Here is a 13,217-nt window from a genome sequence, read left to right on the forward strand (position 1 = left end):
CCTCTGTAATAATCAGGAAATTATACAGTGGGAAATGTTTCGGGCTTATAGTTCAGAGCCCACCAGCGGGAAACTGTCTCATTGTTAACATCAGTAATGTCTTATCACTAGGAAATCTAAATATATACCTATATATTGTGCTATTCTTGCTCGTTCTTTGCAAAAAGACATGTAGATCGAACATTTAACTTAAACGTTTGCACCGCATTCATTGATTTACAGCAGTTTTTATTGTCCCTGATATGCCGTCATGATATATCTTTCACATTGAATCTATCTGACAGACCATGTTTTTCCCCCTGTGCAGTATTGATTCTGCTCTGAAACACCCGTCCTTGAACCAGTGGATCAGTTGCATTCTGGCACAAAAAGATGTGATAGCCGAGTCGAACATGCCCTCTGAACAGTCATTTGGGGCAAACACAGTTGTCACTTTGTGCATTTGTGCAACCAGCACATACAAGGACAGCTTAACAAGCAGACAATGCAAAGGAGGCTTCATTTTACACTCATACCTGTGTCAACCTCATAGGTAGCAATTTCTTAAATATATCAAGTTAATCTAAGAGCCCAGGACCTGAAGAAGATCTCAGACTGCTCATATGAGTCATGTGACAACTACAGTACAGATGGCTTTTAGTGAAGTCCCTCTCATATGATGAAATCCTTCTTGCTTTCTGGCCCTGTACCACTGATGTTCACAGCTGGATCCGGCACAAAAACACACTCCACCAAAGTGGAAGCGGTGGGAAGCAGATCTCGGGTTAAACTCGTTCGTTGGAGTTGTGTCTATGGTTGTTGGGAAATCGGCCTTGTTGACGTTTGCCACGAGACCAGAGGGTACAGAAAATGTGATTAGATGGATAGAGATAATGAATTCCTTTCTTTTATATCTGCCAGGCTGCTGTACACAGCCTCTCTAGCAGCAGCTACAAAAGAGAGGGTATTTTAATCCTCAGACAGTGCATTCAATGGTGCTTAGAGATATTTAGCATAGGGCAACTTATACCAAATCAGATAAAACACCATGATATACCCTCTGCAGCATGAATCAGTCAATGACTTAAAAAAAAAGAAAAGATGAGCACACATCTGACCTCCAAACATTCAGGCAAATGTAATTATACGTTGGTGCACTGGTGTCTGTTAGTGCACAGTGAAATGCCCACGGGCTCCATGGAGAGTCCCTGACCAGGGTGTTTACTGATTTATCAAATTAAAACGATATTAGAGATGTTGGACTAAAGTTGTTGGTCAAATTAAATAACTATCAGAGGACAGAATATGCAAATGTACCACAACTTCAGTCCAAAGGGTTACTTTGCCTCAAGGTCCTGATTTGTAGAATGGTCCTTTGTGAAAAATATATTTACATATTATAATTGTTTAAGTTAATCACTTGGCTCACATTTGATCACAAGGTTCCCTAAATGGGTAAATCCATCAATTAGTCAAACTTTCTCATCTTCACATTTAGTGGTTAGAATATCCTTACATGTGGTTCTTGGTATATTAACCAAACGAAAGCCAAAAGAGGTTTAAAAGAAGCCTCTGCTTTATATACATTTCATGGAGACTTGACTCTTTCTTAGTTCCCCTTTCACTTCTCATATTTTGGACCCTTTGCTTCTTTCCACTAAGATTAAACAGCTCAGATCTCAAACACTGCGCGACATCCCAAGGTCAACACTAAAAACAAACCCTGCTTGCTGTTAGAACGCCTTTCCTGAGGAAATTCAGTGCCTGCCTTCTTCATGCAAGTCTGTTACCATGTTAACAAGGAAGTAATACTGTAAACAGCAAAATCGACCCAAACTAACTGTCAGATTTGATTTCAACTATATTTGTGATTTCGACTGTGTCTATATGGGTTCACATCACAGTGTTTATTTAACTATTTGGAGAGTTAGTACTGGAACACCACTTAAGTGTTATTATTGACTCTTTTTGGACTTAAAATGTAAGACTTCTTCACTCTAACCAGAGTTAGTTTTTCTCAACACTCGTATGTAGAGTTAGACATTAACTCTCATATGGGATCATTTGTTAACTAAACAAGTGTAAACCTCCTATTAACTCTCATAGGTGTAAAGATAGTTCTTATTAATTACTAAAATCAATGAAAAAATAAAGCTCACAGAAATAAAGAGGTCATGTTTGGTTAACACATTTATTTTCAAACTTCAGTTTTCACAAGTCAAGGATTCTGTCTGTCTCTGCTTCAGTCTGTGTGTGTCTGTGTAGGTTCAGAGTTCAGAGTGGAAAGTAAAGAGTTAATGTTATTACATTTACACTTCGAGATTTGATTCAAATACACTTCATTTTGACCCTCTGTTTTGACACCAACTCTTTGCCAACTTAGAGTTAAATATAAGAGTTTGGACTCTGTCTAGAGTATAATTAACTCAAATTTGACCAACACTGAAAATATCTCATGAATTTGCTGTGTATTTACTTACAGTAAGTGAAGGATGCACAGAACCAACTTTAACCGACACTAATACCTGGTATTGGGGTATCAACTGATACAGAGAACTGATCCAATACCAGTGTCTAATTAATAAGCTGTATGCCTCACTGTGTTGATGAAGCTACCATTGTTTGAATTATTTGCAGCAGAAATGTGCAATACCCCTAAGCTGCTGACTCTTTGTTTTTAGTTATCTCCTCGCAATGTTAGCTAGCATAGGGGGAGCTTCTGTGAATGTCATCTAAACAAGATGGAGATATAAAGTACCTCGGTATATATGATTTCATCACACGGTGTGACCGTGGCGTGGGGTGACATTTTGATGATTCGCCAAAAAAGAGGGATTTATTATAAATCCTCTGTGCATTGTTCTTTCAGCCTCAAACCTCATTCACACATTCACAGTCCCACCCTGATCAGATCCATGTTAATATTGACTCATCATTACAGCACCACCTGCTGGCTTCAGGAAGTGACATGTTTTAAACTGCTCTTGGCTGCTTTACAATATACAGCTCAAATGAGCTTCAAAACACTTCAAAGGATTCATTAAGCACATAGTTATTTGTTGTCAGTTTGCTTTGATGTCACGGTGTCACTGGTGTTAGATTCCTCTGATGTCTTAGATGCAAAGATGAAATATTTATACAATCTGAAGAGAGAAAAGAGTGATAGCGATAGCAACACCTACTGCCAAAGGAGGTAAGCCTCGTTTTCATACTTAATTCGATTAAGATAAAGTTTTCACTATGGGGTCTTACTTGATCAGGTGGACCGTAATGCTTGATTAGTGAGTGTGGTCCAGCGGTCCATGACAGACGCAGGAAGTGAAGTGTTTATCCTTACCGCAGTGCCCTAAATGCATGCAATGCGGAGATATGCTTTGTCATTGATCGTTCTCTCCACTAACCGCAACAGGCTTCAAAATGCGTGTGATCGGGCCCGTCAGTGCTACAACGCAGCCCTAGTTTGTGTTGTTATTTATTATTTGTTATTACAAAGTTAACCATTTATCTAACGTTAGCCTTTGCGTCCACCTTTTCCCTAATATAAACTATTTTTGATGAGCTTATGCTGTCTTTAGAATTGTTACAGCGAGAGTAAAATCAGAATCAGAATTCTTTTATTTGCCAAGTATATTTGCACGTACAGGAAATTGCCATGGTGTGGTTGGTGCACTGTACATAAAACAACAATATATACAGTAAGACAACAATATATACAGTAAGAAACAATAAGTTATGGGCACGTGCGGTGCTAAGGTGCAGTGATTGGTTTCGGATAAATCATGTGTGATTCAGGGGGCTTGTTTGTGAGCCCCACTGCCATGGGGAAAAAACTGTTCAGGTGGCACAAGGTTTTAGTCCTGATAGCCCGGAACCTTTGTCCTTGGCAATGGAGGCAGCGAACCAGAGGTGATTGATGCAGTGAGGATGGACTCAATGATGGCTGTGTAGAACTCAACCATCACTTTATGTGGCATGCTGAATTTCTTCAGTTGCCGCAGGAAGAACATCCTCTGCTGGGCCTTCTTGATGGTTGAGGTGATGTTCTCCGCCCACCTCAGGTCCTGTGCAATGATAGTCCTCAGGAAAGTTTCAGGTAGTTCTGGCTGCACCAGGAAGCCAGGCTGTCAACTTCCTCTCTGTAGGCGGCATCGTCCCCATTGGAGATTAATCCAATTAGGGTTGTGTCGTCGGCAAATAGAGAACAAAGTAAAGTAGCTTAGCAAACGATGGGTCTGTATATGGAAGTGTTTAAAGATGTAAATGCTTTCTGGAGGGGAAACTAATAACAAGTAGTCTAAAATCTAGGAATGTGGAAGTTGACAAAGAGGATCAGGATACGGGAGAAACAAGCCACAAAATTGCCCTCACCATGAGCGCCAAAAAAAGAAGAAGAAACACTCTAAAGGGAATCACTACATCTACATCTCATCTTCACACTCTCTTTACATACTTTACTTATGTCTCCCTGAAGGTGCCTTTTCAAATGCTGGCGTATAGGAAGCAGAAGTGTAGGTAATAGCCTGCAATTTCTTTAAAAGCCTCTCTTCATAAAAGCGGTCAAAACGATACAAATGGGCTCCAGATTTAGCTCTTCTGACTGGATTAAATTGTGGGATTATGTGTTTTAGAAGTGTTTTTCTATTGTGAGCCTGACACACATGTGATTTCCTTTTACAGAGCGTGTCTGTGGTTGAGAGGAATCAGCTGGTATAGGTAAAAGGGATTTAGAGAAGGTCATTTCGAGCCATTATTTGAACGCAGTGCAAGGATTTTGGCTTTACCCGTTCAGCAGCAAACTAATAAATCTCCTGATAAATCTGTTGGGTCTTCAGAGAAGACTAAAGGTGCGACGACCTGATCTCATAGCAGTGTCTGTGCGTGTGTGTGATGACATAGTCTCACTAATCATAAATAATTGAATCTGTAATATTGATTATTGATGTCAATAATGATTTGCCTGCATCCTTGATGAAACCTACTGTAACACAATAATAACTGAAATACAGAGCTCATATTCAATACATCTATTAATGCCAGATACCTTCAGTATCCTTCTCTGCCCTCACCTTCCTCAGGAATTTGGGAGGAAGGAGTTTCAACCAATAAATCACTAACAACATTTTCCCATGGAGCTTCTTCACCGGAATTACTTCCACTGCGATTCTGTGGTAGCAGCCTGACTCATCTTTAATCACTACAGTGTGCGACTAAGCTCTTAAAGTGGTCTGTCTGCGTTTCCTATGTGATCTGTGCTTCGACTTGCTGCAGCGTTTTCACAACATCTGTGGCGAAGGGTACCTCTGTCTGACTGTGTTAAATCTCACCCTGCTAGCACTCCGTATAGGTCCCTCTTGATGACCTGTCACCGGTGTATGTTAGCCAGGGCCCAGCGTGCCCACCACACACACACACACACACACACACACACACACACACACACACACACACACACACACACACACACACACACACACACACACACACACACACACACAGTATCATACATAGTCAGCCATTGTACTGCTCTGCTCTTGTGTTGCCTGTGGTGTCTATGAGGAGGTCCTCTGCTCTCCGAGTCTTCTGTGCGTGAGTCACGCTCCCAGGAGCTACAACACGTCCAGATGTTGCAGCTCTTTCAATCTTGCCCCAAAGGTGAAAGAGTGTGGATGGAAGTCCAAATAACTTTTTATAAGTGTTCGAAGAAATCCATGGCGGGATGGCGTCCCATTTATTTGCCCTTACAACCAACCTAACTAGATCCATTTATGATTATACAAAGCCATTCTTAACAGATACAGTTATTATTATTTGATCATTATTATTATTATTATGCTTGTCAATTAATCCATACAACTAATTTTGTACTATAAGCATTCGTAACAAATGAGATTATATATTACTATATCTCAACATGGCATGTCTGTATCATGAAATGCATCTTTAGTCCTGCTGTATCTGGTCACAACTGTATTGGAGTTACACAATAATCTCTGAAATGCATGTTTCCTGTTCAGGGATGACTATGTGATCAGAGCTGCAGTATCATTTTTTCAGTTCCCTCATGTGCAGCGATGATAAGAAAATGAAGAATAACAAAATAATAAATAGTTTTTGCTTATATGATCATTTTTGTGGTTTTTACTTTACAGGAAGAAGCCAATAACCAATAACACCAGAAGCACTGAGTCTGCAGTCTTTGAAATGAAAGAGGGAAAAGGTAAGGTGATCTGGAGAATTTGTTTTCTTTGACAGTTGGTGGCAGCTCTCTCACTTGTCAGTTATTTATAACGAAACCGTTTGGTTTGTAGTACTCACCCCTTAGGGATTTTTTTCTTTTTCAGTTAAATTTTTTTTTAATAATTTTGGCTATGTTAATGCATACACAATTACATTTGCCAAGGGTTTGTTTTATTTGTGGAATAAGTGTAAATATTCCCTTTCAGCACCTTTGGGACAAAATGTGGTCTACACTTGATGGCATGGACTGTAATGCGTGATTAGTGGGCATGGTCCAACGCCGCGTGACGGACTCAGGAAGTGACATGTTTATCCTTCCTGCGATGCACAAAACGCACCCAATACGGAGCCGTTTCGCCCGTTTCCTGTTCGCCCTCCCCCGAGGTCCTGAGATCGCAAGTGCTCGGCCTGCACAGTGCTGCTCGCAGCCCTTGTCATAGTATTATTGTATTAGTTTTGATTTTCAATGATCATTTTCAAACTGTGCGCAGCTCTGCATGTGTATCGTGAGCATTAAGATTTTTGAAAAATATTTTGCTTACTTTTACAGTTAAATATTAGAAAATAAATATCTGTCAATATGTCTTAGTATTGTGGCTTGTTGCCACTAATCAATCAATATGTGAAACACTGTATGAAACTACAGTAGGAATCGCTTAGGTAAAAATGAATGTCCACAAGGGGCATAAATATTTTGTTTTGTGGCACATTCCTATAAGTGTAACGAGAAATTGGCTAGTGCAAACAGACATGAAAAAAGCTGTCTCACCATCATAAAACGCCATAAGGAAAGAGCATTGGTTAACATTATTCTGTGTTATGTGCATTTCTGAGGACCTTCTCAACCGACGCACCAACATTAGGCAGCCATGACGCTGTACGCATAGTTAAAAGCAAGTATACCTCTGGCCTTCCTTTCATGCATGACAATAGACCTATGACCCCCTGCTGCATAACTGCTGTAGATGAATTGCAAATGCCACCACTTTGTTATTGCAATATGCTAAAACCATAAATTAACTACTAGTCTACAACGATACACAGCGTCAACTAGTCTGTGAAACCCATCATTTTCCAGGTGCAATATGCACATGTATGGTAGGGGCAGTGTGGAGCACAGTCGCTGCTGTAACTGTTTCTGCTGTGATCTTAGATTTAACAAAATAGAAACATCCTCCAGTTTTACTTTGTTTATATTGCTCATTATGCAAATCCAGATGTGCCACCTGGTCTGAGGTCTCGGGTTGGCCCTCTAAAGGTATCCGATAGCAACACGTTTATGTTAGCATGTTTGTGAGCAAAGACGTTTAACACGCTACCTGTAGTACAAATGCATGGTTAATTGGCAAGTGTAGCTCCTTCTTTTTAAGCTTTTAGCCGTGTCAGCAAGAGTAGCTGAGGATGAGATTATACTGTTTGGTTACATCACAGTCAAATTAAAGGGGAATCTGCAAGTTGAAGATGGCAAACTTAAAGTCTTATGAAAGCGGTCCAGTCAACCAAATCCTATTATCTGACTAGACAACATAGGGCGGAAGTCTCAACCTGTTATTACTAGTCTACAGTGCAAACCACGAAGCTGAGACAACTCCCAGTAGATGCAATCAAAAGCTCACACTTCTAAAGGAGAACTATAATTGCCCATAAACTAAGGTCCCATGATCGTGAGAGTTGTGTCTCCTCAGTCATCTAGTTTTTTACTAAGATACATGTGAGAGTGTCAGCAACCTGTGTGTGCTGTTGCTGGGACTGAAGAGGAAACACAAAACTGCAGCAAACACAACATCTAAAGATGAAGTGAAATTAACTTAATAAATAACAAAACTGTCAGGAGGGGAAGTGGAGATTGTGCTGTTGAGGTTGTCTAAGAATCATAATTCAAAATCTGGAGGTTTCAGAAAGGGACATTGAAAGGACTCGGTTTTATGTCAAAACATAATTGGGTATTTGCATGCGACATGTACACAATGGTCATACTTTGCACCATGTGCACGTATGGAGGGGGTGAATGAGAACTTGAGGCTGAATTCAAACGACGCCGTCCACCCTACAGACGTTTGGACTGAGCCATCGCAGACTTCACTCGTACCTGTTCACCATCATCACATCAAAGTCTCTCAGGGCAGGAGGCTTAATGAGTGGAGTCTGTTTCCCTTGTTGCTGTGGAATCATTAGAAACAACCATAGACTGCATATATAAAAGAATCCCTTCATGACTAAAACAATATAACCGTCATATTGCACATATTGCTGTATCATGATGTGGTTGAATGTTACTTCTAGTCAATACAATACAAGTAAAATTCTGTCTACGTAATTGCTTAACACTTATATTATAACAAAAATATTTTTTTTATTGCTGGTAGAAAAAACTACAGCGTCATATGTATTGCATTGAATTATGGGGATATTAAATCAGTAAAGGCTGCCTCCCAGGACGTCTGTCTTGGCCATTGGATGAATGTGGCTCAGGACTCAAAGACTTGCCCGGAATGCGGCTGAAAAGTCAGCGACAAGTGTAGAAAAGTCGCAACATTTGGATTCGGCCTGACAATCAACTTCAAATCATGTAAAGTCGAACCAGATATTTCTTTGAGAGCCAGACAGCTGGCCTCAATGTTGTATCCCAACCAACTACTGCACATATCACACACATTCTACTGGATAGAACATAGCCTCCAGCGCTGACTGAACTTTCGGATTGATTTACTCATGCGGGCGATGGGATCGAACACACAGACCCCTCCCCCACCCAGGGAGCAGGGCCAACCACTGAGCCTCGCAGGTATTTCACATATGCACATATTACAGGTTCACATTTTGCTGGAGAAAATAATCCACTATAAAGCAGTGCTTTTATGGCCTCAGGTTTTTACATTTTCAGCTGCAGAGAGCAGCTGCACATGAAAATACATTGAATGTTTAGGCACTGTTAAAATCAAATGAGGATTTGTGAGATGAAGGCGAGGAATGAGTCAGCCTGCAGTTGCTATGACAATACTTTATATTAGTTAAGCTTTTCACTTCTGAGTTTTACAAAAATGTGTGCCAGTAGATATAAGCACTTTAGATTTGTTTTTCTTCCTGGTGTAGAAAGATCACATCTCCATACTGATTACCCGAGTCAGTAGGGCTGTAACAGAAGTCACTTTTGATTTAAATAGAAAATGCAAAGCGTTTAAGAGGTTGTAACTGTACTTATATCAGAGTAGCATTCTCTGAAATGTAGGACATGTTTTAGAAGAGATACCTCAAATTATACTGTTTCAAAATATACATGAATTTGCAGTTATAAACAGAAATACTAAAAGTAACAACACACATCCTGTTAATGATCTTGCCTGCTTAAATAAATTATATTGTTATTAAAACAGTTTAGGATTTCAGTTTGTGAATGGGTTAAAGACCCACTCCAGGAGCTTATTATACCTCCACTATTTTTTGGGCGTCTAAATTAGGTTTATTTATACTGGGGAGGGCCTGCTTGCTCAACTTGTGATACGGAGGGTTGGTTTCGACTCAGCCCTTTGCCTCCTCTCTTACACATTCTCTTTCCCCATTTCCCGCTTGAACAGTCCTGTCAATGATGGCAAAATGCCCTAGAAAATAAACACAATAAGGTTTTTGAACTGACTTTTGTTGACTGTAGGGTTAACGTTGATATATGTTTTTTATCACATAAAAAGGCGTAAAGGGGACATGTTAACATCAACAGTTAAAATCTTGATTTTCATTGGAGGTCGACTTAAACTAATGAACATACATTATTCAGCACTATGATGAATACAAGATCAGCACAGTTGGATTCAGTGTTGAGGGAAGAGGGAGGAATCTCATCTTGCTTATATCATTAGAAGAAAAAGAGTATAATTTATAGTTATCTGCTTTCCACATTCTTTCGAGCTTCCGTAATTTCCTGAACAATAACAGAGGAAACAATCACTGGCCTTGCCACACTGTGTGGCTCCGGATGAAGGATGAGGATGAGGCAGCGGTGTCATGTCATCGTTCATGTTGTGAAATGACTGTTGTGTTTTACAGGGAGGGGCCTCAGTGTTCACATACTGTGGAGTAAAATCCATGTGGTGGTGCTAATCGATCCTGTGGTTTCAACCCCTCGACTGTCTCCAAGTTAAGGCTTGCATGATTTAGATGTGGATTTACAGCAGTATTGCGTTACCGTTGTTGCAATGTTGCAAGTACATGTGCATGCACGCACATCTTTAAATAGACGCTCAGCTGTGCGCTCCTTCAGCTAGGTATCGACTTTCAGTGACGTGTTTGTTCTGGAGCAGAGTCAGGCATGTTCGTAGCGACCGTTAGCTCGTGTGCGAGGCTCTGATCTGCACGTTGTGAATCAGGAAGATTTAGGAGACAGGATGTGCATTGTGCATTAAATAGTCAGATGTGCGTAGCGCCAAATGCCTTTTAATCTGACATAATCTGTAATCTGAACACTCCCAAGTCTGCAGTGGAGGCGAGCGCACATTGCTGAAGTTGATTTGACGCTGTTTGATTGCATATGCACTTCACTTCAGGGACAAAGTGTTAGTCTATAGTGATCCTCTTATCTTCTTTGTATATATTGTTTAGCTTTGCCTTGGCAACTTATTTGTGTGTGCGTGTGCGTGTGCGTGTGTGTTTGTGTGTGTGTGTGTGTGCGTGTGCGTGTGTGCGAGCTTGCGTGCGAGCTTGCGTGCGTGCGTGTGTTTGTGTTAATTTTATTCAGACTAGTTCCCCATTCAAACACCTCGGAAGGTGGGGGGTGTTCCTCAGTTTGAAGGAGGTGACAATGATTTTGTTTTCCTCCAGAATAACCTCCTGCCCAGTGAAGACATGAGAGCACCGTGGAGCACGTGAAGATGTCCCAGAAGGCAACGAAAAGTACGTCTTTATTTGTATTTTTGTGATTTTTTTGTCAATGCACACTAGAAGTAGAGACATTTCATTCATCAATGTGAGGATTCAGCCTGCAGAAATTCACCAGTCGAAATAGAGCTGTGTCTGAATTCAGGGGCTGCATCCTCGCACCTTACCTCCTGTAGCGACAAATCAACACATTTAGACTTTTTCATGTATTACACAAACTAGACAGACACATATACACGTGTTGTTATCTTAGAATGGGAGCCATGCTAGCTGTTTTCCATGTTGAGGTCTCAATTTTACATGTCTCTTGAAAGGAAAGTGTTCTTAAACCTTCCTTCATTAGCATTATTATTATTGTTATTGTTACTGTTGTTTGTATAATCTCTGTCTTGCTGTAGATGGAAAGGTTGAAGAGAAGCTTTCATTATTTCATCACACATAGACAGTATAGCTGTTTTCAGACTTGAACTTATGAAATTGTCTACAAAATTGTGTCAGGTCATTTTCCAGGACGTTCCTTTTACGTATGAAAAACGCAACAGGTGTGTCCAACATGTTCACAATAACAATTGTGCAGCGCGATTATCACCCAAAGATTAAGCATTGTTTTTCATCCTCCTCCTCTTATGCCTCATTCATCTCCTCCAATCTCCTCTCAGCCACGAACCCTCCTGTAATATGTCCATCCTTATTGTCAAAAGCTCTCGAATCTCATCATCTTCTAAAGATAAAAAGTTTGTCTGTGTATTCTATCTGTGTGGCACCTCTTTTTCATCCCAAGGTGTTATAATTTTTGTACTTTTCACTTTAACCTCCAGCATGGATTAGAAACATCAACATTAGCCCGCTCTCTTATTGTGAATTTGCTCACTCGGACGTTCACTGGATATTTTATTTCAGGGCTGGGAAGAAAAGTTCCACAAAATTACTGTAGCAACTGACTGAAAACAGTCGAATTGAATGACGTTTTTTTCATGAAGGTCTGTCATATTCAGAATCCACCCTCTGAAGCTATAGTCTCTTGTCCCAGGACAGAAAACGTATCATGGTATGAATGAAAACAAAACAAACAGAAGATGAGTGTCTTGTCTTGAGGATAATTTAATGAAGATAATGTTATATTGCCTGGCTTCATCTCTGCAGGACTCATCCACTTACTCACTGTCAGATGTACCTTTACTCACATGAGTCATGTTTGAAGAGGGGAACTTCTGAATATTCTGTAGGTTTCACGCTCTTCTATCTGAAACCATGAAAGATGCACGCTTCCTGTTCATCTGTGCAGTGGTCTTTGAAAAGCAAGTGTCACTGTTAGCACGCTGCTTCGTTTCAGTTTTCAGTTTCAGTTTCAGGACTGATACCACACCTGCGTCGAATAAAAAGTTATTTTTTAAAATGCACATTTCTTATTAAAATGAGTATTATTTACATAACATCCATGAAAACTTTGAGTCTCACTGAAGCCAGCATATGTTTTACATATGTGAAATTTAAATATTGTCCTTTAAAAATTTGTGTACATTTGTGTTTTTTGTCTTTGTTGACTCAAGCATGGTGCCTAAGGCTTCTCCCAGTTCTCCTCTTCTTCATCTCTTTTGTCACGTACTACTGTTCCAATGCCATACTTCAGAGGTAAACACACACGCACAAAAACACAAACACACACAGATAAAATAGTCTTTCTTTCTTCTTTCTGTCTCCATTGCCCCAGTATTGTGGTCACATAATAGCAGAAATGCCCATTTCTGGTAAAACATAAGCTCCTGAGGTCCGAGAATGTGCTGAGTCACTAAAAGTTGAGAAGACATTTGGATCATCCAGTGGTCAGAGCTGACGATCAATTTTGGCCCTTCACACATGCGCATTACGGCACAATTCTTGAGTGCTCTGGACCCAGTTCCTGGCACGTCGTGTATTTATGGATTCAGCAGTCCTCATGCCAAATGTGGTGATGTGTCTGTGTTTCAGCTACGGCGGCACCAGCAAGCCTCTGAACAGTAGCAAGACACTGTGTAGCAGCTGGGTAACCCAGAAGAAGTGGGAGAGTCTTAACTTTAAGTAAGTAATAGCATGTCTGTTTTGTTTTTTTTACACAAACTGGAGGGAGTTGATGGCTTATTAAGGGAGGGATG

General features: G+C 40.3%; 1 protein-coding gene across 1 annotated transcript in view; it reads left to right on the forward strand.

Moving 5' to 3' along the window:
- The window catches only part of st3gal4 (ST3 beta-galactoside alpha-2,3-sialyltransferase 4), a 30,001-nt gene that overhangs the window by 622 nt on the left and 16,162 nt on the right, over positions 1–13,217 (forward strand). The window contains exons 2-5 of the mRNA XM_061073150.1: positions 6,129–6,196; positions 11,029–11,100; positions 12,636–12,717; positions 13,054–13,143. Coding sequence (XP_060929133.1) covers positions 11,079–11,100; positions 12,636–12,717; positions 13,054–13,143 — 194 coding nt within the window. The 5' untranslated portion in view covers positions 6,129–6,196; positions 11,029–11,078. The remainder of the gene's footprint in view (positions 1–6,128; positions 6,197–11,028; positions 11,101–12,635; positions 12,718–13,053; positions 13,144–13,217) is intronic.

This window comes from Limanda limanda, chromosome 6 (assembly GCF_963576545.1).
Source record: "Limanda limanda chromosome 6, fLimLim1.1, whole genome shotgun sequence".
In the NCBI taxonomy this organism is placed as follows: Eukaryota; Metazoa; Chordata; class Actinopteri; order Pleuronectiformes; family Pleuronectidae; genus Limanda; species Limanda limanda.